General features: G+C 36.7%; 1 protein-coding gene across 1 annotated transcript in view; it reads right to left on the reverse strand.

Moving 5' to 3' along the window:
- LOC107581539 (neurobeachin-like protein 2) overlaps positions 1 to 27,079 on the reverse strand; it is a 92,524-nt gene that overhangs the window by 56,375 nt on the left and 9,070 nt on the right. Inside the window, 12 exon segments of the mRNA XM_016267114.1 lie at positions 149 to 281; positions 1,057 to 1,736; positions 3,273 to 3,356; positions 5,810 to 5,887; positions 6,963 to 7,069; positions 10,039 to 10,351; positions 10,458 to 10,543; positions 15,939 to 16,021; positions 16,902 to 17,014; positions 17,500 to 17,581; positions 17,783 to 17,944; positions 18,631 to 18,719. Of these exon segments, the coding sequence (XP_016122600.1) occupies positions 149 to 281; positions 1,057 to 1,736; positions 3,273 to 3,356; positions 5,810 to 5,887; positions 6,963 to 7,069; positions 10,039 to 10,351; positions 10,458 to 10,543; positions 15,939 to 16,021; positions 16,902 to 17,014; positions 17,500 to 17,581; positions 17,783 to 17,944; positions 18,631 to 18,719 (2,010 nt within the window).

The following is a 27,079-nucleotide window of genomic DNA, read 5'->3' on the forward strand; positions in this document are numbered from 1 at the left end:
TAAAGAGGCTAGTCAAGCTAAAGCTAATTCAGTAGTAAAACAAAAATACATGTACTTTTTCTAATATTTATTTTCACACATGTGCTGTTTTCTCTTCCTTAAACTGTTTATGGTAATATGTGTGAAAATTGTCTGTAAGGTCACTAACCCAGGCACAATCATTCAATGGGTGTTCTGGCAGGGAAACAGCCATGTACTCCTTTTTAGTACATACTGCCACCACCAAAACTTCTTCTGTGGTGAAAAACGCTTCAAAGCCAGTTCCGCTTGCTGTGAAGAAACTACACACAGGACACAATACAGCTTTTAAAGGTATAAGTACACATAAAACAAGTACTCTTGGTCACCAATACAGCGTGCTGTTAAAAACGCTAGTTCTAGATTACTATTAATATTAATGTACTAAACTCATGCAGATATACAATATGTACAAGCATTTTGTAACAAGCAGGCCTGGGCAATATATTGAATATTCACCACTTACTCACTATCATTATATTTGCAATATAAAACTAAGCAACAATTGTAAATATAGAAAAATTGCAAAATGCTGGTTAAAATCATAGCGATGTTGAACTGCAGTCATGAGTGTTAAGACAAATACTTTAATGTCATCTCTGATAATCTTTTCAGCAGTAAAATCGTTGTTAATGTTAAGCTTGCAAGTTGCAATTACTGATTACAGATAAATGAAAATGAGCAAATACTGCAGATGCACAATATGCATATTTACACCCACATTAACATAATACATAATAATGATGTGATGCCTAAAATCACCTATAGCATTTAAAACAATTGACTTAAAATATATAATTTAATATAACTAATACTTAAATCGTTTAATAATCATCTGGTCATCTGCATTAACACAACCATTTTCAACTATGATAATAAAAATAACGAGCACCAAATATTACAATGATTTTTAAAGGATCATGTGACACTGAAGAATGTATATATATCAAAAAGGCTAAAACAATTACAAGAAATGATACAGCAGATGATGACATTTTTATTATAACACCCATCTATCATGAGTATTCTCGAACAAACCTGTAAAGCTGTTTCCTGCGTGGTCCCTTAGCCATTCGAACCATATTATCCGGGTTTGTCAGGTGGGATTCTGAGTAGTGGTGCTGGGGTGGAGGAAAGTCTGTGTTGAGGCACAACCAGGCATGGAAAGCAAATGCGCTTCCTGACCAGCGCTGTATAGCTGGCACCATAATACCCGCCATAGGGGGCATAAGGTCAAAATACTGCAAGGCGCTGCACCCACCCTCTCCACGGGCGGCCATGGCAGAAAGCACCCTTACAACGCGCCCGCAGTACGGGTGAGGGGGTGCACCGGGCTCAGTCCACAAGAGCTTCAGCAGACTCTTCAGTTCACAGGGCCGTAGAGAAAGAGATCCCAAGTCTTGAAGCAAACCCAAGAGGGCGTCTGCGCACTGCCGGTCGAGCCGCACTGGGGGTTCAGACAGCACCTCCAGCAGAGCGCCTACAAAGTCTGCTTCAACGGCTACAGTGCGGCAGGACAGAGTTCCTCGACACACGGCCGCCAGCCACTGGGACACCAGCAGCTGCAGAGAGCGAGAGCCCAGGTCAGGCAACCACTGCAGCAGCAGGAGCAAAGGCTGTTCATTACTGATGCCCAACTGCATGGTCTGGGAATGCTCTCCTTCAATAGCCTGAGAGGAAAACATGGAGAAAGGGGAAGGACAAACCAAAAAGTGGTGCTATGAGGATACAAGTTTTTTTTTTATCATAGTGACTCAGTCATGATCCTGAAATAATTCATAGTTACACAACTTACTGCATTTGATTAAAAACTTACTTCTTGAGCATTAATAAGCACGTTTTTATAAGTATGCATATGTGTAGTATGAAATTCAGAGTTATTTCAGTACCATTAATGTAGTTTTATAGTATTAATATATTTATTAATATTTAGAATTCGTTTTTTTGTTTTTATATTTTACATTTTCATTTTAATATTATTTTAAGTTATTTATTTTAGTAATTGTTTTGTTTTATAATTAAATGTTTTATTTTATTGTATTTTTTATATGTCTACTTAGTTTTTAGTATTTTAGTATTTTTATTTGAGTTATTTTCAGTTTTAGTTTTAATCATTTTAGTATATAAACTTCAATTAATTAGGTTTAAATGTTGGCTTGGCAACTAACATTTGTTTAGTTTTTTATATTTTACATTTTCTTCAGTTTAAGAAATGTTTTGTTTTGTGTTTTATTTATTATAAATGTCTACATAGTATTTATTTTTTTATTTCAGATTTATTTTAGTTATTTGTAGTTTTAGTAATTTGTAATTTAGTAATTTAGAGGTTTTTCAACTTTAGTTTAGAAATGTTGGCTTAGCTACTAATTAACTGTTACATTACAATTGAACAAGCACAGAATACAATGAGTGCTCTTACCACCCTGTTCCCCAAAATAAACCAAAACACAAAAGGTACTAAACAAAGCAGAAATGTTTTCACATGAAAAAAAGTGGGATATCATGAAAACAGGATTTTGCTTCAAATTTAATTTAAATGAGAAAGTCCAGTCTTCTATGTAAACAGCTTTCACAATGCAAGGCCACCCAGAATATTTATTGAAACTAGGTTGCAAAAACATAGCCATAAATCTTCACAGTTGTGCCACAGTATAATGTTTGCTTTGCAAAGAGGGTGTTATTGAAGAACAGGGTGGCACAAACTACTGTATACTTGACCCAACAGCAAAAAGGTTAGCCAATAAAAACAAGGGCATTTACATACAGAAGTAGCGTTAAAGCTTCCTGGTCATGACGTCACCCGCCGCGGACGTCTCGCCCATCGTTCGACTGATTACACATATGATTCAGAGCTTGGTATCGCTGAAGGCGTTCCCCTAGCGTTTTCCGACGCAGCTCGAGTTCCCGAAGGGGAACTATACCATGACATGTATATTGGTATATATATACAGTATATATAAAAAACAGGATATGGGATTATGATACTTTTGGACCTGACACATAACTGTCCCATAAAATAAAGGAGGAAGCGCATGTTGTAATGTCGCCATGTGTGACCTGGTTTTGCAGAACCACATCAAATGTGCTGATAAGATTAACCACACATGCATAAGGGGCACATTTATCATATGCAAGCACTTTGACTTATCATGCTGATAAGACAAGAGACGTCTGCAAGCTGACGTTTCAGAAAAAACATACATAAGGAGCGAGAGGAGAGGAGGTGTAAGACATGAGTCGATGACATGTCATACCTTGGCAGAGGGCGAGTTGCTCATAATGGCGGTGAGAACTCGAATGGCGTGTACTGTGATGCAGTCAGAGCCCTTTTCCCAGACCTACACACACATATGCAAAATACACACGACATTTAGTTCATATTCACATTCTCATGGATTAAATGATTAGTTCACCCAAGAATAAATATTCTGTTAATACTCATGTATTTCCAAGCCCATATGAGAATTTTTTGAAGAACCAATGCCGTTTTGTCTGAAATTTCTGAATTTAACACGGACATAAATGAGCTTTCAAAGCTTCAGTGAATTGTCCGTGAACAATGACAAATGCTTTGGTCTGTTACTCAAACGAAGCTATCATATGGCTTCAGAAGACTTACAGGCTATACTTTCATTCTGCATTTATGGTGTTTTTCGTCCATTTTAGAGCTTGACAGATAAGGTCACTATAAATATTGTTGTAAGAGCTGAATGAAGATTCTTCAGAATCTCTCCTTTTGTTTTCCACAGAAAATAACAGCAAATTATGGGTTTGGAATTACATTAAGGTGAGTAAATAGTGATGTATACGCTACCATTTAAACATTTGATTTTTCTTTTATTCAGCAGGCATGCATTTAATTGATCAAAAGTGACAGACTTTTATATTACATATTTTTCCTTATAATAGTCAGAAATGTTTCTTGAGCACTAAATCAGCATATTAGAATGATTTCTGAAAGATCATGAGATATTGAAGGTTGTAGTAATGGATGCTAACAATTCTGCATTGCCAACAAAGGAAATAAATTACATTTTAATATATAACAATTATTTTAAATGATTGAATATTTCATACTATCATTGTTTTTACTGTATGTTTGATCAAATAAATGCAGCCTTGGTGAGCATAAGAGACTTCTTTCAAAAACATAAAAAAAAAAAAAAAAAATCTTACCGACCTCAAACGTTTGATCAGTCGTGTGAACATTTTTGTGTGAAATATTGCTTTTAATAAAACCGTTTCAGAGAGATGCATGCAAGGAGATATCTATAAATTCTGAACATTCCTCCGTGAAGTGCAAGATTCTGTTAAAAACAAACTGAATACAAGTTAATGTTAAAAAATTAAATTAAAGAGATTAAAACATGCAACAGTAAAACCGATTTTTCTTTTAACCTTGAAATATTTACCACCACTCCACCACAAATATCCCACCAAAGACCACCAAATGAAACACACACCAAATACACCTACAGCACCACAGATACACTAGACATGCTAAAATCTAGATCACTGCAAGACAACATGCAAGGTGACACACACACACACTAAACCACCACAAGCAGGATCCTCACCCTCCAACTCTGTGTACTGACACTGCATAAACCTTTAAAAATGTACTGAAATGGTACCATGATATCAAATGGTAATTTCACAGTACTATGTGATCTCTATATTTATATACAACAGTGTTGGTATCATTTACTAAAACTATTAAAAACATTTGTTATTTAAAATAAAGCTGAAGTAAAACAAAACAAATATTAGACAAAAAAAAAATCATAAATTAGAAATGTTGCCTTGGCAACTAACTGAATAAAGTTGAAGTGAAGTACTAAAATTATTAACTGAAATAAAATGAACTAAAATTGAAATAAAAATAAATTACAACTATTTAGAAATATATATGAATAAACAAATAAAATGACAAAAGCACATAAAAAAGAATGAAAAATTAGAATGAAAGCTGAACATATAATTATAAAATCTAATTCAAAATTCTAATACAAACTATAAGTATGTTACTATATGTTAAGGTAGTTGACACTGAATACTTTTGGGAAAATTGACATGCCCTGTGGTGTGACATGTTCTACTCCAACTAAAACTATTTTAAAAAGCAGTTTGCAAATTCTTTTCAGATTTGATCCATTCTGCTTTTTAAAAAATCATGCAATATGTGTAGGTTCAATAATAACAATAATAATAATAATAATAATATCTTAAAAATACAAAAAATATTTAACATTTTAATTTTTTAGAATTAAAATAAAATTATGCATGCATATATGAATGTCAAAAATAATGCGTTTATTTTTGACATTCATATATGCATGCATAATTTAATTTGGTTTCAAATTGTGATAAAAAAAAGTTCTCAAAAGAGCTCATTTAGATCATTTTACATGACATTATAGCCAGTCTGATGCCAGTTTTCCCCTAAAATATTGCTGATTGATGTAATCCATCAACTACCATTAGAACACGATAGTACCACCATGTCATATCCAACTACCATGGTACAATAACAACAGCATAATGTTTTAAGGTTCCTCATTTTTCGTTGCATTTAAGTCAACTGTGTCACAAACTGCCACATGCAACGACACATGCAGATGTTTTGGTATTGTATATTCCCTTAGACAGCACTGCATGTTTACATAGAGCTTGTTATGCAGAATCGAATGTTGCTCAGTCAGCAGTTGTGTGTCTGTGTTTGTGTCAGTCAAGTGAAGGGTGGGTTTCCTGCTGACGAACGGCACACTGATCAGCGATGAAGGGAAAGTACCTGCTCCACTTCAGCCTCTGTGAGCAAACGTGTAGTGAGGTCACACAACTATCTGATATTTCTGTCTGCAGGGATCCTCTCTGTGATATAATTTCCTGTTTTTTCTGCATGTTGGTTGCACCAACTTTGATTAGACAATTTTTTTATTTTTCAAATAATTATGCCAAATTACTTGAAAATAAAACTTATTGAGGCTTTTGATATTAGGATAGTTGTAGGACTTTTTTTTTTTGCTACATTTTTAAGCTTTTCCTTTTTGGTCTATTCACAAAATGTAAGTGAAAGAACTGCTTCGTATGTTAATTGAAATATATTTTAAATAAAATATACGTATTAAATAATGAAATGAAAATTAGAAATGTTGCCTTGGTAACTGAAATATGTTTAAGGGAAGTACTAAAATTACTGAATTAAATAAAAAAAATTTAGATACATTAAAAAAAAAACGTTAAAAAAATGTACTAATATAAAAATGACTAAAAATTCAATTCAAATGAAAATATTCATATAAAAACTATAATAATATATAAGTGATACTAAAATAACACGGATACAAAATGGTACTTTTGGGAAAGTTGATATGCCCTGTTGTGTGGCTGTTTTTTCTGCATGGTGGTTGCACCACCTGACATTGATTTGGCTGACAAATGTTTTTCAAATATTTACTGCTTGAAAAATAACTTATTAAAATGCTGAAATTCATTAAACATATTGAGGCTTTTGATATTAGGACAGTTGCACTACCCTGACAGTTTTTACTTTTTCAGTTTTTTTCTTTTTATTCAGCTGATGAAATGTATTTAAAAGAAATGCTTCAAATCCCTACTGACATCCTTCAGTGGGAACGTTTACTGAGTAGGGATATATCTGGTATCTTATGTAAAAATGATTTTAATAATTTTAAAATATCATATTTTTTTACTTGAGAAATGACAAAAAAACTTAAAAAAATAAAGCAACCTCTAGATTGAACCATGGCCAATCTGTGGTTCAGATTAGTCAACCCGCGTTCAGTAGTCTGCTTGTTATCTTTCAGGCCAAACATCAGCAGTCTGCCACATTTCAACCATGAGACTGATTTGAATCCTCAGGGCTGGAAATGTGAAGCGCTGCTGCAGATATCTCAGAGGCTTTAAGAAGGTATCGTTCTGACCTTGCTGTTCTGGATGAGGCGGAGGATGTGCTCGAAACAGTTGTTGTTGAGAAAGATAGCCTGCAACACCGGCCGGTCTGAACACTGCAGGATCTCTGGGATAGCATCTGCAGGGCAAAAACACCAGAACATTCAGTCTTTTTAACCTGCGCCTTCTGGAGAGATAAAACTGTGCCAGTTTTAGGCACTTAAATACACAGTGCTGGGACATCAGCATTACTCACGGTAGAAGAAATTCAATGCAACCAAATATTTTGTGTCCTTTTGCAATTTCTCAATTCAAATTGTTTCCAGAGAACTGGCTACAATTAACTTCTGGAAAAGGGGTGGAAGTTCACCATAAATACATTATAAATGTTTAAAAACAACATTAAACATATCATACACAGTGGTCTGGGTTAAAGATCTAGAATCAGAAGCTCTGCAATTCACCATGTATGATACAACATTGTTGTGTTGATTTTACATTTTTTTTATTGCAAGATGCCAACAGTTATGACATAATCATGACATAATATCATATTACTTGCCGATTACATGAAATACTTCTGGGAAGTTGATGTGACATACACTCCAACTAACTATTCAAGCAGCATTTTTCTACTTGTTTTATAATTGTAATGTGTGCAATTTTATGACTTAATATTAATTGAGAGACCTGGAATATTTGTATTTCAAAAATGATTTTGTCACACTGCAGGACCATTTAATGTAAATTATAATTGAACTAGTGAAGGCAAAAAAGTGTTTAAAGGAAATTGTGACAATGCACTTTCTTCATACTCATATATGAATGTTAAATTAAAGGGTTCGGGCTCAAACTGCCTTTCTTTGAGCAGCTGAAGTTTATGAAGCGGATTAATAGGGTATTTGTTTGTGTGGCCTGACTTATGGGCGATGACTGGTTTCTGTTCAGTGAGGTTCAGTGAGTGCCAATAGGGTGATGATCCTTAATGTTTAGAGTTTAGGATATATTGTAATGTACTGAAACTTAGCAACTGCTTTCTAAGGCCCCGATCAGACAGAACGCAGCGAGAGGCGCTTTTTAAAAATGTTTTCTATTGGCAGTGAGTGTTTTGGGTGCTGTTTATGCGCCTTGCGTTTTAGCCGCCTGCTGCGCATCGCATTTTTGAAAAAAAAATCAACTCTGAGCAGAAAAGTGCTCGACATCATTCACTTTTATTTGATTTTTTTCATTGTCCAAATGAATTAATGGAGAGGCAGGCTCTTCCGTTGTGGTGACGGAAGTTTACAGTTGCTTGGAACGTCCAGAGACCGCAATGATGGAGGAGAAACTTGTGGTGGTTGTCGAGGGTTACCCGGAGCTGTATTTTTTACGTTTCTGCTTATATGGCAGTTTACTTAAGAGCAACCCAAATATTTTAGAGCACTTGCACTATAATCCTTGATCAGACTGACAGGACAGCTGATTTGGTGGTTGCCTAGCAACATAAAAAAAAACAAAGCGCTCTGCTCTTTTCTAAATTAAAAGGAGTCAACCAAAAAAAGGCGGTGCGCCTCGCGTTTTCAAACCTGAAAAACATGTTGTGTCTCATCGGTGCCTAAGGCAGCATCCTAACAGTTATGGATTCTCAGTATTGTCTTTTGTGTTCCACAAAAGCAAGTAATGTCGGTCTGGGTACGTTTCTGCTTATATGGCAGTTTACTTAAGAGCAACCCAAATATTTTAGAGCACTTGCGCTATAATCCTTGATCAGACTGACAGGACAGCTGATTTGGTGGTTGCCTAGCAACATAAAAAAAAAAACAAAGCGCTCTGCTCTTTTCTAAATTAAAAGGAGTCAACCAAAAAAAGGCAGTGCAGTGCGCCTCGCGTTTTCAAACCTGAAAAACATGTTGTGTCTCATCGGTGCCTAAGGCAGCATCCTAACAGTTATGGATTCTCAGTATTGTCTTTTGTGTTCCACAAAAGCAAGTAATGTCGGTCTGGAAGAACATGAGGGTGAGTAAATGATGACAGAATGTTCATTATTGGGTGAACTATTTCGTTAAAGGGGACATCGGATGACCATTTTCCACATGTTGGTATGATTCTTTAGGGTCGGCATGAAATGGCCATTACCTCAATGATCATGTAAAACAACACCTCTTCCGTGGGGCATGTCGACACAAGACAAGTGAATATATCCGTATATGGCTCGGAGGTGGTCTTATTCAAATAGCCAGCAATCCATGTAGAAACTGGCTGCAAACTGAAACAGCTCACTTGATGACTCAGACTCAGACAGCGCAAAATGAACTGGCTGCGTGTTTTCTTTTTAGCTTTTCTGATCTAGCAGACACGCCAGAAACCTAACTAAATGCAAAAAAAGCTAAAAAAAGTGAACATTTCATCCGATGCCCCCTTTAAAATGAAATATCATGAAATGGGAACCACCCACTATAGAATACTGGATGCTTCAAATGAAAAGAGATCAAACTTAAAACTCAAAGACTAGTAAGAACTAACCAATTGATGACTGAGTTGTTTTTGTTGATGTTTTCATTTTTGTGTCAAATGTTCACATTCATGCAGCTGCTTTTTGCCCAGAGACATCGAATTTACCAGTATTTTTGAAAAGATCGAGTTCACACATGATCTCTTAACAGTAATTTACCGGTAATTTACCGGTAAAGACTGTATGTGTGAAAAGGGCCATTAACATGCTGCTAAGGTAGTAGCATGATAACCAAATAAACACAAAAATACACAACTATTGGTTAAAATAATCTATTTGAACAAAATTAAATACTTATTTTAATCAACATTTCTATTACCAATTCGGCCATCTTGGATAAACTTGTTCACTGTGCTTGTTGCAAGGCATTCTGGGATTGCTTTCTCTACAAAGGATCCATGCAATGCAGTTTTAGTTCGAATTAGGCTGAAATTAGGCATCTTCTAAGGCTGAATAATTCAATTAGGGAATACTGGTGCATTCAAGGGATCACCCAAAAATGAAAATTGATAATGTTGGCGATGCTGAGACTCAAAATACCTTAATTTGTGCTCCACAGAAGAAAATCATAAATGAAAAAAATTGAGGTTAATGAGTAATGGGAAATATTCTCTTACTCAACATATGTTCGAGAAGTGTAATGAGGTTATCCTCCCAGGTCTGCATATCTCCCTGCTGGCTGTCCGGTGGCCGGTTCCAGTTGAGCAGCTGGAAGTAACCGTCCAGTACAATCCGGATCTCTACCTGCCTGTCAACCGGGCTGCTGGAGTGCAGAAGGTGGATCATTACAGTCAGGCACCGCAGGGTCATTTTGAGCAGCCGAGGGTCCTTGGGCTCTTGTGGGGATGAGGCAGGAGTGAGGCACCAGAAACGCAGCACAGACATGAGGTCCTTCACAGCCTGGGGGGTGATGGAGAGAAGGCCGTTTCTCTGAAACACACACATAAAACGTTAGCACATTACACACTGATGTAGTGAGGTATGTGGTCAGCGTTAATACATGTCAATGAAAGGAGGTCCAGAGAGTCTAATTTACCTTGCATCCACTGATTACAGCTCCCTGAAGATGCACCAGCCTCACCACGAGCGGCTCTGGGATTAGTTCACTCTCTTGTAGGTAGTCTGTGGGTGTAACCAGTCATTTAGTCACAAGAATCTTAAAGCTGAGCATTGTTTGTGCAATTGTCATTATTTTAACATTTTAAGGCACAAAAACATATTTTTGTTAAAGAGAAAGTTTATTCAAAAATGAAAATTCTGTCATCATTTACTCACTTTCACACCTTTCCAAACCTGTACGCATTTACTAGAAGACGATATTCTGAATTTTTATTATTGTTTTCCCCATACAATTAAAGTCAATGTGGTCCATTGTTGTTTGACAGAATTTTCATTTTTTTGGGTGAACTATCCCTTAAAAAGGAACTGCCATGAAATGGGAACTGCCTACCATAGAAAAACACCAGAAGCTTGAAATGAACAAAGATCAAACTTGAAACTCAAAGACTAGTCAGAATTAACCAGCTCAGGACTTAAGTATTTTGTTGTTGTACTTACTGAAGCTACAAGAAAGAAATAATAAACACCAAAACAAAACAAAAAAATTAGTGCTGTAAATCGATTAAAAAAATTAATCACACATTTCTTCTGAAATGAATCGCGATTAATCCCACCTAACATTAAAGTTTTTAAATATACTTTTATATTGCAGTAATTTCACATGCAATCTTCAAATTAACGTAGAAACAACAAAGACAGTATTTATTTTAATATTTGTTTAGTGGCATCTTTTTTTATGACTGAAGGCCAGTATGTATCACTGATACCAATACTACTTATGTCTCTATGAAATAGTTTTCCCCCTAATATTTAACCATTGACTATAGCCATTCAACATTACAGTACAATTGAGAGCTATTAACATTTATTAGACTTTAAAACATAACTTCTAATTCAAGTGAACTTAAAACAATCTTCACATAAACCCATTATAACAAATGTCATATTTAGCTACCTGTGCCCTTCGGCAAGTAGGAAATATAAAGAAAAATAATAAAGTTATTAAACACTAAATTCTAAATTAAATATAGATGAATCCTTAAAGCTACAAAAGTTATTGATTTCCTCTTTTTTTCTTTTGTTCTTTGATTAACAGACATCACAGCAGCTGGGTTATTAGGTTTTTTGGCTGCTATTACTTTAAGAGCTACCTCTGCTGAACATGACGCAGATCTGACAAGCATCATATTTTCTCTCTTTATCTTTTCTGGCATGCTTCAGGTCTTAAAGTCTTTACTAATGAGCTGACGATTTAGATAAGGGAGACAGTGCTGGGCTGCTCCAGGACAGTTTTGAAAACCACTGCATTTCAGAGACATGTTCTTAAATGTCACTCATATGTAACAAATATTTACATACATGCACAGTTTAAAGGCAGCTTTAATCGCATTTTTTGGTAACTTCACGACTTAACTGACAACATAAGCACGACATTGCATGCTCGCAGTTTCTTTTGCGCTTCAATATGAAATGATATACAGTATGCGGGCGCATTTGTGCTTGCACTTGAAGAGCACGTGCTACGAGCACAGTATAATGGCTGACAGGACAGGAAAATTAATTTTTACTGACATATAGCCTGACAACATCTCATCTGAGCTCCTCATTTCCGCACTCGTTTAACTAGCGCCTGGCGCTGAGGTGAATTTGGAGTGCGCATCTGAAAAATCTCCCATCTGATGTAGCCGTAAAGACGTTCTGCGTCTAAATAAACGCAATTCTTGTTAAAAAAAAGAGAGAGACCGTAGCAGCAGTTGTGAGTGGGGAGGCCAACCATAGCTCCGCCCCTGTGTTAATTGTGTTAAATATTTTTTACGCCATTAAACTGAAAAAAAATTATTGTATGCGTTAACGCACTAATTTGGACAGCATTAAAATAAATAAATAAAACAAAACAAAGCAAGGCAAAGCAAATAAATATATAAAAAACAAAAGTAAAACAAAGCAAAGCAAAGCCAAACAAATAAATAAATAAATATACAAACACATACAAATAAGAAAGTAAAACAAAACACCAACATGTGAACCCAGAGTGTGGACCTGAGCTTTCATTTTAGGGGGATTTTCCGTCCCACTCACAAAAACACAAAATTCTGCTGCAAAACCCTGAAGTGGGTGTTCATATGGCCACCCTACTTTTGGATTAAGGACATGCTGAGTAGATGAGAAAACCTAACAAACCTCACACAAACATATACACATCATTACATCATAAACATGATGTGGAGAAACCTTTTGCTGAAAAACAACTTTTCAGAACAAGAAACTAGTTTACCTCGCCTCATGACCACAGGCTACTTGGACCCACTACAGCTTGCCTACTAACATATAGGTGTGGAAGTTGCTCCAGAGCTAATAATCACTTGAACAAAGCTTGCATCACTGTCAGGATTTTTGTTTTAGCCATTGCCTGCAGGCTGCAACATAGTCCTGCTTCTCAGATTTGTTAAATTGTGCGCTTATGAGGAGTCCAGTTCAAATCTAGCCTGCATCATGTCCTAATCCCATTCCTCTCTCTTATTTCTGTCTTAACTGTCCTATACAGTACATTATATTAAACATCCATAAACAAAATGTAGATCTCTCCCTATATCTACATGAAAGGTTGCTTCTACAAGCTACCACACAAGTACATGTCTAAACAGAGCATGACACAAACAAGATACAAGTCATAATCTATCACTTAAAAAAGGACAACTCCGCTGTATTTACATGAAGAACATTTAAAGGCAAATAAGATGACAAATCACAGCACTGAATCACTATGGATTAATACTATAGGGATCAGATCGCCCTTTCTTTACAAACAACATTTTGTCTCCTGGGAGGCAGGATGTGCGATATCTCCCGGGACGTGAAGATGGGAGTAAATGGAGGTTTTTTTGGGTGAACTATCCCTTAAAAAGGAACTGCCATGAAATGGGAACTGCCTACCATAGAAAAACACCAGAAGCTTGAAATGAACAAAGATCAAACTTGAAACTCAAAGACTAGTCAGAATTAACCAGCTCAGGACTTAAGTATTTTGTTGTTGTACTTACTGAAGCTACAAGAAAGAAATAATAAACACCAAAACAAAACAAAAAAATTAGTGCTGTAAATCGATTAAAAAAATTAATCACACATTTCTTCTGAAATGAATCGCGATTAATCCCACCTAACATTAAAGTTTTTAAATATACTTTTATATTGCAGTAATTTCACATGCAATCTTCAAATTAACGTAGAAACAACAAAGACAGTATTTATTTTAATATTTGTTTAGTGGCATCTTTTTTTATGACTGAAGGCCAGTATGTATCACTGATACCAATACTACTTATGTCTCTATGAAATAGTTTTCCCCCTAATATTTAACCATTGACTATAGCCATTCAACATTACAGTACAATTGAGAGCTATTAACATTTATTAGACTTTAAAACATAACTTCTAATTCAAGTGAACTTAAAACAATCTTCACATAAACCCATTATAACAAATGTCATATTTAGCTACCTGTGCCCTTCGGCAAGTAGGAAATATAAAGAAAAATAATAAAGTTATTAAACACTAAATTCTAAATTAAATATAGATGAATCCTTAAAGCTACAAAAGTTATTGATTTCCTCTTTTTTTCTTTTGTTCTTTGATTAACAGACATCACAGCAGCTGGGTTATTAGGTTTTTTGGCTGCTATTACTTTAAGAGCTACCTCTGCTGAACATGACGCAGATCTGACAAGCATCATATTTTCTCTCTTTATCTTTTCTGGCATGCTTCAGGTCTTAAAGTCTTTACTAATGAGCTGACGATTTAGATAAGGGAGACAGTGCTGGGCTGCTCCAGGACAGTTTTGAAAACCACTGCATTTCAGAGACATGTTCTTAAATGTCACTCATATGTAACAAATATTTACATACATGCACAGTTTAAAGGCAGCTTTAATCGCATTTTTTGGTAACTTCACGACTTAACTGACAACATAAGCACGACATTGCATGCTCGCAGTTTCTTTTGCGCTTCAATATGAAATGATATACAGTATGCGGGCGCATTTGTGCTTGCACTTGAAGAGCACGTGCTACGAGCACAGTATAATGGCTGACAGGACAGGAAAATTAATTTTTACTGACATATAGCCTGACAACATCTCATCTGAGCTCCTCATTTCCGCACTCGTTTAACTAGCGCCTGGCGCTGAGGTGAATTTGGAGTGCGCATCTGAAAAATCTCCCATCTGATGTAGCCGTAAAGACGTTCTGCGTCTAAATAAACGCAATTCTTGTTAAAAAAAAGAGAGAGACCGTAGCAGCAGTTGTGAGTGGGGAGGCCAACCATAGCTCCGCCCCTGTGTTAATTGTGTTAAATATTTTTTACGCCATTAAACTGAAAAAAAATTATTGTATGCGTTAACGCACTAATTTGGACAGCATTAAAATAAATAAATAAAACAAAACAAAGCAAGGCAAAGCAAATAAATATATAAAAAACAAAAGTAAAACAAAGCAAAGCAAAGCCAAACAAATAAATAAATAAATATACAAACACATACAAATAAGAAAGTAAAACAAAACACCAACATGTGAACCCAGAGTGTGGACCTGAGCTTTCATTTTAGGGGGATTTTCCGTCCCACTCACAAAAACACAAAATTCTGCTGCAAAACCCTGAAGTGGGTGTTCATATGGCCACCCTACTTTTGGATTAAGGACATGCTGAGTAGATGAGAAAACCTAACAAACCTCACACAAACATATACACATCATTACATCATAAACATGATGTGGAGAAACCTTTTGCTGAAAAACAACTTTTCAGAACAAGAAACTAGTTTACCTCGCCTCATGACCACAGGCTACTTGGACCCACTACAGCTTGCCTACTAACATATAGGTGTGGAAGTTGCTCCAGAGCTAATAATCACTTGAACAAAGCTTGCATCACTGTCAGGATTTTTGTTTTAGCCATTGCCTGCAGGCTGCAACATAGTCCTGCTTCTCAGATTTGTTAAATTGTGCGCTTATGAGGAGTCCAGTTCAAATCTAGCCTGCATCATGTCCTAATCCCATTCCTCTCTCTTATTTCTGTCTTAACTGTCCTATACAGTACATTATATTAAACATCCATAAACAAAATGTAGATCTCTCCCTATATCTACATGAAAGGTTGCTTCTACAAGCTACCACACAAGTACATGTCTAAACAGAGCATGACACAAACAAGATACAAGTCATAATCTATCACTTAAAAAAGGACAACTCCGCTGTATTTACATGAAGAACATTTAAAGGCAAATAAGATGACAAATCACAGCACTGAATCACTATGGATTAATACTATAGGGATCAGATCGCCCTTTCTTTACAAACAACATTTTGTCTCCTGGGAGGCAGGATGTGCGATATCTCCCGGGACGTGAAGATGGGAGTAAATGGAGGTTAAAGATTGTGTCAGAAGGCAGGAGTGGGTGACATACCGTGGAAGAGCAAAGGAAGCTCCTCTGGTAGAACAAGGGGGGAGAATTTATACTTGCTTCTCTCCAGCATACTGACCTCCTCCCTAAAAAACACACAAATCAAAGCCCTTAATGGAAATACTTGCTTATTTACTTTGATCTTACTTACTACTAAAGCAATAAGCTACAGTACACTGCAGTAAATCATCTTCTTAATCTATAGTCAAGAATATATCTTTATGTTTTAAGCATAAATCTACCAAAGAGTTCAAAATATTATTTAATAATAATGAACAACACCAATATATCTAATGGTACAAGTTGATTAATCTACTCATCCAGTGTTTACATGAATTATGTTTATTTTTCTCACCCCAATGGCAACTTGTTTCTTGTTTTAAGCATAAATCTCCAAAAAATAATAAATTATTAAATAATAATATCAGTACAATTATGTTATCAGGTCGAAATACCATGGTATTTTGATATATCATGGTACAAAGTTGATTAATCGACTCATATACCACCATGGTGTTGGTATGAATTATGTTTATTTTTCTTACCCACTGGCATTTTTTTCTTGTTTTAAGCATAAATCTCGAAAAATAATAAATTATTAAATATAACAACAACAACAACAATAATAGTAAGTAAAATTATATCACCATGTTTTCATACCACTACTCAATTTGTTTGCCAAATACGTACATTAGCAATTAATAAATATTTAACAAATGGTTCATTAATCTAATAATCTATTCATCTATTCAAACCTGCACATTAGTGGATGGGCAGAACAGTGCTCCTTGAAAAGATACACTCATGATGTGGGAAGTTTATGCTGTGTGTAGTTCAGACAGCTGAGCGTAAGAAGACTTGAGAGCTGAGAGGTGCGGACTGGGTGTGTTATTAACTGTTGAAGTGGAGCTGAGACAGAGCTTGCCGCTCTTAATGGTGGACTCCAACTCACAGACACACACTCACCCTGCCTGCCGTCTCCTCCACGTCTGATAAGGGTCAAAGAGATTTTCGCACAGCAGCAGGCCATGCTGTGCCACCGACTGTAAAGTGCTCTGATCATCTGGCTGCTTCTTCAGCTGTAACACACATACATAAACACACTCGACTGAGTCTTACACAATATGCAAACCTATCCGTTTTTGGCTTGTTAACACACAAACATTCCTTTGAATAAAGCAGAGGTCTTCCACCCAAAGCTTTCTGATTAAACCTGTTCTGTTAGTTCAGAAACCTACAACAGCACGTGTAATAAAAATAGCTGCAGAGTAATATACAATTAAGTGAACAAACGTTTCATTGGTATGTTTAGAATAAATAAAAATGCTACATAAATTTGAACTAGCTTCAAAACACTAGAATAACATTGAACTTTTTTGTGGCTTTCTTCTGTTGATAGAACAATGTAGAGGTGACAAGAAAAAAGTAATACAAGGGGAACTGGATTAGGAAATTATGTAAACAAAACTCAAACTTGCATTTCCCACATGAGCACCGTGGCTCAATGTATCAGCTGGGGTGCAAACCACTATGAAACGGTTTCACAGACTTTTTGACTTCTCACCTGAGTCAAACAGAAGTTTAGGAGCTTGATCGTCTCAAACACAAACCCCGGGGTCTTTTCAGAGTCTATATTCTCCATATTTCTGCAAGCAGAGATTCACATCAGCAATGGTATTATTGTACACTCAGGGAAGATCCACATCAGCTATGCAATTTAGCATAAACTGCAGCCTTGCGTTATCCCTGCTGTTCAAACATAGCAGCTTATCAACAGGGGTTTGAGTCACTGAGGCATTATCGCAAAGAGAATGATGGAGTTCACTCAGTGCTCAGTGGGTACTGACCTGCAGATGATGATGAAGAACTTGATGAGGAGCAGTGGGTGTGGAGCAGTGCTGCTCTGATCCTGCCCTGACATGTGGAGGGCGCTGTGCCACAGCTGGGTGCTGAGGAACACCAATACCTCCTTGGGGAGGAGCGGGACATCGACGCTCCATTCCTCCAGCCTGCAGACAAAAAAGAAGGTTGATTTGTTTGCTTTTTGTTTGTTTTTGCTTTCTGTTTGTTTTGTTTTGATTTCATTTTGTTTTGATAAAGCACTGATGAATAGACATCAAAAAAGTCAAAACACTGTTTTCAGTCATTGAACATATGTCTTGGACTTGGACCTTGGGGTTATTTACATAGAGTACAAATTAATGTTTCGTCTGCTCCAATTTTTTGGCTATTGCTTCGGCTATTGCATCACAGTTTGCTGTTTTAGTGTTCCTCAAAATCTTTTCCAGACAGCCTTAAGTTGTTTTTTATATGATATATAATATTATATACCATATTTAATATATATTTATTTCTAAATTTCAAATGGGCAACCCTAGCTGAACCACAATATCGGGCTGGAATTAATCCTTCATCTGCAACACCACAGCTCAATATACCTAAAGTATATGTGCTAATCTTTAGATCACAGATCTGGTGTGCACATCTGGTGTACATACATCAGATCTGCAGGATGAGATGAAAGTATTTAAAAGATTGTAAAGATTTTTCAAACTCACCAACCATTAAATGAGCAATTAAACATATATAGGCCTTAAAATACCATCATAGTTAGAGGTCCATCTGGACCTGACCACCTACAGATCAACTCCCTGCGTCTGTGACATTTTGATAGGTCAGCATGTAACTGACTCACCGGCGAGGCTCCGTTGACTGCACATCAATGGCCTTCTCAAAAGACGCCACGAATGCCTCCAACCACTGCTGCAGGTAAACGACATCTTTCTGAAAGACAAAGAGAGATAAAAGAAAAGAGTAAGAGGCTATAAAACATTTTTTGACAGGACAACCCAATGGTCAGAGAGGTCTAGGTTACAAACAAACTCACACTTTAGGTAATCCAAACTGCTGATCTCTGTGTGTCTATGCGTAAACCTTTAGCATCTAAATTGAAAACATCCACTTTTTAAAACCATCCATTGTGCTCAGTCCAGCTGTTTTTGAACACATCTTTTGTGGAAGCCCCTTAAGAAACGCATCTTATCGGGGTCAGGTGAACCCGAAGCCAGATTATTCTGAACTTTTATCAACTAGTACAGTCAATAGTCTCTCAGGCAACCCAACTACTTTTCAACTTGGAAATTATGTGGTTTTGCACATGCGTAGTACGCCTTTACACCAAGAGCATGACTGGGCACTATCTCCAAAATCAGAGCATGCACACACTTGTGTTAACACAACAGGAAACTACAGAGTATGCAAACTTCTGCAGTGTAACACTGGATACTGTGAATTCATAATGCAATAAATGCAGTGACAGTGGTTTTGTCAATGGGACAAAAGCAAGTACCACTCGCACAATCTATTATGTCTTCCGTTAGACTTTGTGCAAATATAAAAGAAGGCACTAATATGCACATTTTAGGCAAAGATAAGGTTGTCCGAAAGTTGTACTGCCCCAGTAACAGTAAGTTGTCGAACACCTAAATGTCATTTTTTTTCACATTTGTGACCCTGGACCACAAAACCAATCTTAAGTCGCTGGGGTATATTTGTAGCAATAGCCAAAAAAACATTGTATGGGTCAAAATTATTGATTTTTCTTTTATGCCAACAATCATTAGGATATTAAGTAAAGATCATGTTCCATGAAGATATTTTGTAAATTTCCTACTGTAAATATATTAAAACTTAATTTTTGATTAGTAATATGCATTGCTAAGAACTTCATCTGGACAACTTTAAAGGCGATTTTCTAAATATTTTGATTTTTTTTGCACCCTCAGATTCCAGATTTTCAAATAGTTATATCTCGACCAAATATGGCCCTATCCTAACAAACCATACATCAATGGAAAGCTTATTTATTCAGCTTTCAGATTATGTATAAATGTCAATTTCGAAAAATTGACCCTTATGACTTATAGGTTTTGTGGTCCAGGGTCACATTCGCAGTGTACATTGTACAGTGTACAATGTTTGCCATATGCCAACAATTATCTGTAATTGTATTTGTTTCTTTAATAAACAGATCTTAATATCGCCACCATTGCAACCTAATCTACAAGAAATTTCCATTATCGCTCTTCAAATCATATTGTTGCTAGAAGTCCGTTTTTTCTGAGCTGTGAAGCGTGAAATTCTGTCATGTTTCCACTAGCCAAGAATGAGCTGGAGCAAGGAAAGCTGGTCATGGATGAGTGCGAAGGAACAACTTTGATGCACACCTGGATCTAATGCCAGCAAATGTGCATAAACCTTCAGTCATACTGCAGACCTGCTATTTGATCTCATGAACCAGTATTAACTGAAACAGAAGGCCTGGTTAAACATATCACATGTCCTATGGGGAATTTAATATGCTAAAGTCTTTGTAGAATGTTTATATAGCAATGCATAGGTCTGATTCCAAGAAAACGCATACACTGACCTTGAATGCAATGTAAGCAGAATGCAGTGGAATCATAACTCTGACTTGTATTTTTTCAGTCATCATCAGTGAATAAAAGGAAATACTGATATAATTCATCTTTGATGGAGAGATCACAATAACATTTACTGTAAACTTCTGACAAGAATGAGTCACATGGGTACCAACACCAACAAACCCTCACATGTGACTGTCATTGGAAAGCGGCTGGTGGAAAACATTTTAAAGAGCGAGGAGCTATGCTTAGCTTAAATGATGCGGCTTGATCCACCCCCTCATATAGGGGAAGTTGGGCTGTCAGCAGCTTCATCAAACACTCTCTGATATGTACACACGATCCAATAGCAACATACAGAGGGCTTCTGGTATACCAAAACAATGTGCACTACAGCAGAAAGTAACTGTAAAATAACATTAAACTTGCTCAAAGTGGAAAGAAACCAACTTTACCAATTGCTGTTCATTTAGGGGCCAGTCCATGTCTCATGGCAGGTGATGTGCGGTGGAGGGGCTCTTGTTACCCCAGTCTCTGCAGAGCCCCCACCAATTTGCTTCTACAAAGTCCAGAATGTGTCCACCTGTAAGCCTCAGAATCATTCAGAATCCATCATGACGCCTCCACTGGCTTACTTCTCTGCTCTTTTCTGCTCTCTTGCTGTCTGTACTTCTGTCAGGCAACCAGGAAATGGCAAGTCACTTTAACTGAGCCACATTTCCTGTCTTCTCTCAGTCGGGCACATCGTCACCATGTTCTCTTCCTCCTTTGCCGCTACCACAGCTTTATTGGTAGAGTATGTTTCACCTCGCTACGAACTAAAACCGGTAAGCTACGGTGTACCTGATGCAACCTTTCACAACATTTTTAATAAAAATTCTGTCTTTATTTATTCACTTTCATGTCATAATAAACCATGACTTTCTTACATTCGAGGAACACAAAAAGAGAAATTTAAAATAATGTATTGGCTGCTCCTCTCCACGCAGTTATGTGATTTGAAGTTTCGAAAACGACAAAAAGCACTATAAAAGTCTCATAAGAGTGAGGTATACAACATGTATTTTCTAATCCAAGTAGTCATATGATGGCTTCGTGTCACAAACATGTCAGAATTTTTGTCATTACTGCTTATCTTCCTCTCTAGTGAGCTGTTAACTTCTATGATTTAATCATTGAGTTGAACTTGAGAACTGGATCACTCTGATTCTTCACTCTGATGTTCATGAATCTGACATTGCGGGTGTTAAGATTTTCAGAGAATAACCCAATTGTTCACCATAAATTTGAAAATTCTGTCATCAGTTATTTACACTCGCATCACTGTGTCTGTCACGCGGTTCCCCTTTTGGGCTCTGTCTTTACATTTATTTTGAAAGATGAAGCTCACGATTATGGTAAGGGGCGTTACATTTCCGACGAGTGCTTGCGGTGTTCGGCCAATCACAATGCACTGGGTCAGCTGGCCAATCAGAGCAGACTGCGCTTGTCGGAAGGAGGGACTTTGTAGAAAACTAAGTGTTTGAGAGAGGTGGGGCATAGAGGACCTACAATAATGTACAGTATTTGAAAAATAATGTGTTTTTTGAACATTAAAGCATGTCAACATATTCTGTTACACCAAATACACAAAATAATTATCTTTAAAAAAGCATCATATGACCCCTTTAAACTCTTAAAGGGATAGTTCATCCAAAAATGAAAATTACCCCATGATTTACTCACTCTCAAACCATCCTAGGTGTTTATGACCTTCTTCTTTCAGATGAATACAATCAGAATTATATAAAAAAATGTCCTGGCTCTTCCAAGCTTCATAATGGCAGTGAATGGGTGTCACTATTCAATAGTCCAATAAAGTGTGTCCATCCATCATAAAAAAGTGCACCAAACGGCTCCGGGGTGTGAATAAATAAAGGTCTCCTGAAGCGAATCGATGTGTTTTTGGTAAGAAAAATATCCATATTTAAAACTTTATAAACCGTAATCTCGAGCTTCCACTAACTATCGTATGCATGTACATGAGAGGGCAGAGGATGATGTGGAACGAATGCGGTGACGAACACGGAAGTGCAGAGGACAAAACACTGATCACGAATTAGAAGTACAAAATGAGGATTTGTAAAGAAAAACGTTGGAGGATTTTGATCTAACCTCCTGAGACCCAGCTATGGAGTTTTTGCCTCTGTAGTGGACATTATATTTTAGTGAATTTCTCTGAGACCTCACATGTCACAGTTGTAACATGTCTGTTTTCAGAGATACCAAATGATTGGATGTTTCACCATGGCCACTCCCTCTCCTTGGTTTTTAAAAATGGCTGACATTAATTTAGTGATAAAATGGTACATCCTTATGGAAATATGATAATATTTTGTAATTTTGTAAAGAGAACTCCACTCTCTCGTCAACACGCGTATGACAGTTAGCAGAAGCTAAAGATTAGGGGTTATAAAGTTTTAAATATGGATATTTTTCTTACAAAAACTCATTGATTCGCTTCAGGAGGCCTTTATTCACCCCTGGAGCCGTGTGGGACACTTTTTTGATGGATGAATGCACTTTATTGGACTTCTATTAGACTATTGAATAGTAACACCCATTCACTGCCATTATAAAGCCTGGAAGAGCCAGGACATTTTTTTAATATAACTCCAATTGGATTCGTCTGAAAGAAGAAAGTCTTATACACCTAGGATGGCTTCAGTGCGAGTAAATTTAAATTTTTGGGTGAACTAGCCCTTTAAGACATGTATATTTATGTAAGTCTTCTGAAGAGACATGATACACTTTATATCATGAATGTATTTCATTTAGGCTTTTATTCCCATATAAACATTGGTCAACCCATATATACATAAGTCACATCAAGTATGTTAAATGATAGTTCAAACTACCTGCTTGAAGCCTGAGAACCTGAGAACCAATGCGATTTGATTTTACAGGTCAAGCAAGTACAGTTTATCAATGTCTATGTGTGAATAAAAGCCTAAATTAAATCTCTATATTAGATAAACCAATCATGTCTCTAGAATCGCTCAATTTATATGGATTTCTTTTAGGATCCTTTATGAACTGTTTGAAGCCTCAAATTTTTGATGTAATGGACTTTCAATGGATGGACTCAATTCTTCATTTGTGTATCAAAGATGAATGGATTACTGATTTGGATCATCAGGAGGGGGAGTAGATAACAGAATGGGTGAACCATTCCTTCAAATTTCAGCCTGTTTCTCACACGAGTCAAATGACTTCTGAAGACTTGGTATGCAGTGCATTATGTCAGATTGAAGCTGGACAAACCCATTTCTCGTTCACTTTCAATAAACTGAAAAAAGCTACAACTGCATAGTAAACCATCATGCTACATACAGCTGACTGACAAAAATGTGATGATGCTGTAAATTGAAGTGAATTCTTTCTATAGACCTTGACATAGTTGAAAGCCCAGTTGTGCAACAGAGAATCCTCTCATTTTGGTACACAGACCATGGTTGAGTGTGCTGTAATAGCATGCTTTCATCCCACAAAAAGATTTGGTGTGGCTTTCAAGTAATAGCTGGAGGGAAACCTGAAGACTGAGCAACGATCATTGATTCAGTCATCATTATGAAACAGTAGGTGGAAGTGACATGCCATGACTTGACCAGATGCATGAAAAAACACCGCTCGGGGAATGAACCCTAAATTTAAACTCTTAAAGCAATGACACAGAACTGAAGTTGAGCTGGTATTGAGTCACTTTGCTGATTGATCACTTGATCCTAAATAAGTGTTGAGCATAACAGGGGGAAATGCCAACAGTGTGTCTCTGTGGGCCCAGTGTTACCTACTGTTTATATCATCACCCTTAATGAGTTTTCCATTTTAAGCTCTGGCACAGCTGAATCTAGTAAATTAGATTTTGAACTTGACACAGATTTCATTTATTGAGACAGCTATGACAATCATCTTCTATTTTGGACGATTTTCTAAAGAAACAAAAACATTAATTCGCACATGAAACATGTGAGAATAAATATATTATTGTACTTTGTCTACACAGAGGGTGGGTGGTCTTGTAACCTCTCTTACACCACTAGATGACCTGTCAGGGTTGCTTCATTTCAACAGAATTATAATTTGCACTTCCTCAAACAAACCGTCAAAAATATCAGCAACAGCCAACATGCTAAACTTATTTAATTGATAATGGGAAATGAAAAAGTTTTATGCAGATCTAAGAACTGAAACTGATATTGTGAAACGGTCGCAATTTTTTGTATTCGCATCCAGATGTGCCAAGCATACATGTGCAACAGTAAATACTTTCTGATTCTTACCAAGAATAAGGTACAAAACAGGACTTGAAACTTGAATAAATCAGTCAATATATGGACACTAAAATATGGGAAATAAATACATTATTAATAATGTATTATTATTTTTGGTAATTAACAATAAATAAAAACATTGCATTTTTTTAGAATGTAGCTTTGAAGTTATTAAGTTATTGAACTTATTTTAAAAAAAAAAAACAAAGACAAATATCTGATCGTTTTTCTTATAATAATTTTGGTTACAGAATGGAATGATTAAAATGGGCAAAAATGTAAAAATTGGAATAAAATTATTTATGTCTTCCTGTCCATAAAACTTAATGCGTAATTTTATGCAAAAGTTATGTAATTTAATCTTGAAATTATGACATTGTGTGATTTTCATTGTTTTCTGTCAAGAAAGTCCAAAACGGGCCAAAATCCCCATTTTAAGGGGGAGATGGAGAATTTTGATCCGAATTGTGACGGAAATGTTACGCCCCTTACCATATTGTGATGCCCTGTCAGGCCTGAGTGACGAGACAAAAACATTAAAAATCATAATAAACTCATTATAAACATTTGTTGCATCCAGTGGGGACATAATTACGGATTATAATGACTTATACTGTCTTTTTACGAGTTGTATCGCACCATGTAAACATAAAACCATGTCTGCATTTGTGATCGGAGAAATGACAAACAACAAGTGCTACTCTACACTGCCCAAAACTTGTGTTTGAATCGTCAGTGGCAAATTCATTAAATATAAAAAACTTACTTACAGTCTGTGAGTCAGAACAGATGACATTGTAGGCTACTCTACCAGGATCAGGAAACAGTCCTCCATAAAATGTGCTGCACACAAATTAATATTTGGGTTGAACTGTTCTGGAACTGTGCAGTAAATACAAACCTAATTCCAAAAAAGTTGGGACACTGTACAAATTGTGAGTAAAAAAGGAATGGAATAATTTACAAATCTCAAGAAGGATCTGGGTACTGAAATGGCCAGCCTGCAGTCCAGATCTTTCACCCATAGAAAACATTTGGCGCATCATAAAGAGGAAGATGCGATAAAGAAGACCTAAGACAGTTGAGCAACTAGAAGCTTGTATTAGACAAGAATGGGACAACATTCCTATTCTTAAACTTGAGCAACTTGTCTCCTCAGTCCCCAGACGTTTGCAGACTGTTATAAAAAGAAGAGGGGATGCCACACAGTGGTAAACATGGCCTTGTCCCAACTTTTTTGAGATGTGTTGATGCCATGAAATTTAAAATCAACTTATTTTTCCCTTAAAATGATACATTTTCTCAGTTTAAACATTTGATATGTCATCTGTTGTATTCTGAATAAAATATTGAAATCTGAAACTTCCACATCATTGCATTCTGTTTTTATTCACAATTTGTACAGTGTCCCAACTTTTTTGGAATCGGGTTTGTACAACTTAACCACTGATTTCTAGTCGTGTCCTCTTTTGGAAGGCCAAACAAAGTCGTTTCGCTTTCACAACAAAACACACGGTGTTACACACGGTGGGCTTGAGTGATCAGAGGCCGGCGGCTAGAGTGAGGAACGGCCGGGGGATTCGACGAAGGAGTGGCCGGCGGGCTTGCGGCAACCACATGTGACAACCCCACAGTGCAAAGTTGATGTATTTCCTCAGCGACCTGCACGGATCAGCTCCAGGCATGACGAAGCGGATATCGTCCTCTTTTGGAAGACCAAACAAAGTCGTTTCGCTTTCACAACAAAACACACGGTGTTACACACGGTGGGCTTGAGTGATCAGAGGCCGGCGGCTAGAGTGAGGAACGGCCGGGGGATTCGACGAAGGAGTGGCCGGCGGGCTTGCGGCAACCACATGTGACAACCCCACAGTGCAAAGTTGATGTATTTCCTCAGCGACCTGCACGGATCAGCTCCAGGCATGACGAAGCGGATATCGTCCTCTTTTGGAAGACCAAACAAAGTCGTTTCGCTTTCACAACGTAGCACACAGCGTCTTCACGACATGGCGGCAGCAACATACTACAGCGAGAATAAAAGTTACGCCTTCTTTCTTTGCGTGAACATTTGGGCGGCGGTTATGCAAATCTTCCCACATAGTGATGTAGACGTGGGGGCGTGTTAGAACAAGCCGTTTTAGGTAGGCGTGGTTGACCCTTAACTTTTATAAAGAATATCTCTTTGGATTTGAGACTTTAGTCTTTGTAACTTTACAGATCTTCTTTATGCACCAAGAGCTTGTAACACTTCAAAGAGAAAGGAAAAATTTAAATCGCATCATGTGACCCCTTTAATATAATAATTGTCTTGTGATGATAGAGTTAAATTCAGGTCAGTTCTTGAATGCTATTTTGTGGTGTTAAAGGGTTAGTTCACCCAAAAATGAAAATTAGCCCATAAATTACT

Source organism: Sinocyclocheilus grahami, unplaced genomic scaffold, assembly GCF_001515645.1.
Source record: "Sinocyclocheilus grahami isolate Dianchi unplaced genomic scaffold, SAMN03320097.WGS_v1.1 scaffold36.1, whole genome shotgun sequence".
Classification (NCBI taxonomy): Eukaryota; Metazoa; Chordata; class Actinopteri; order Cypriniformes; family Cyprinidae; genus Sinocyclocheilus; species Sinocyclocheilus grahami.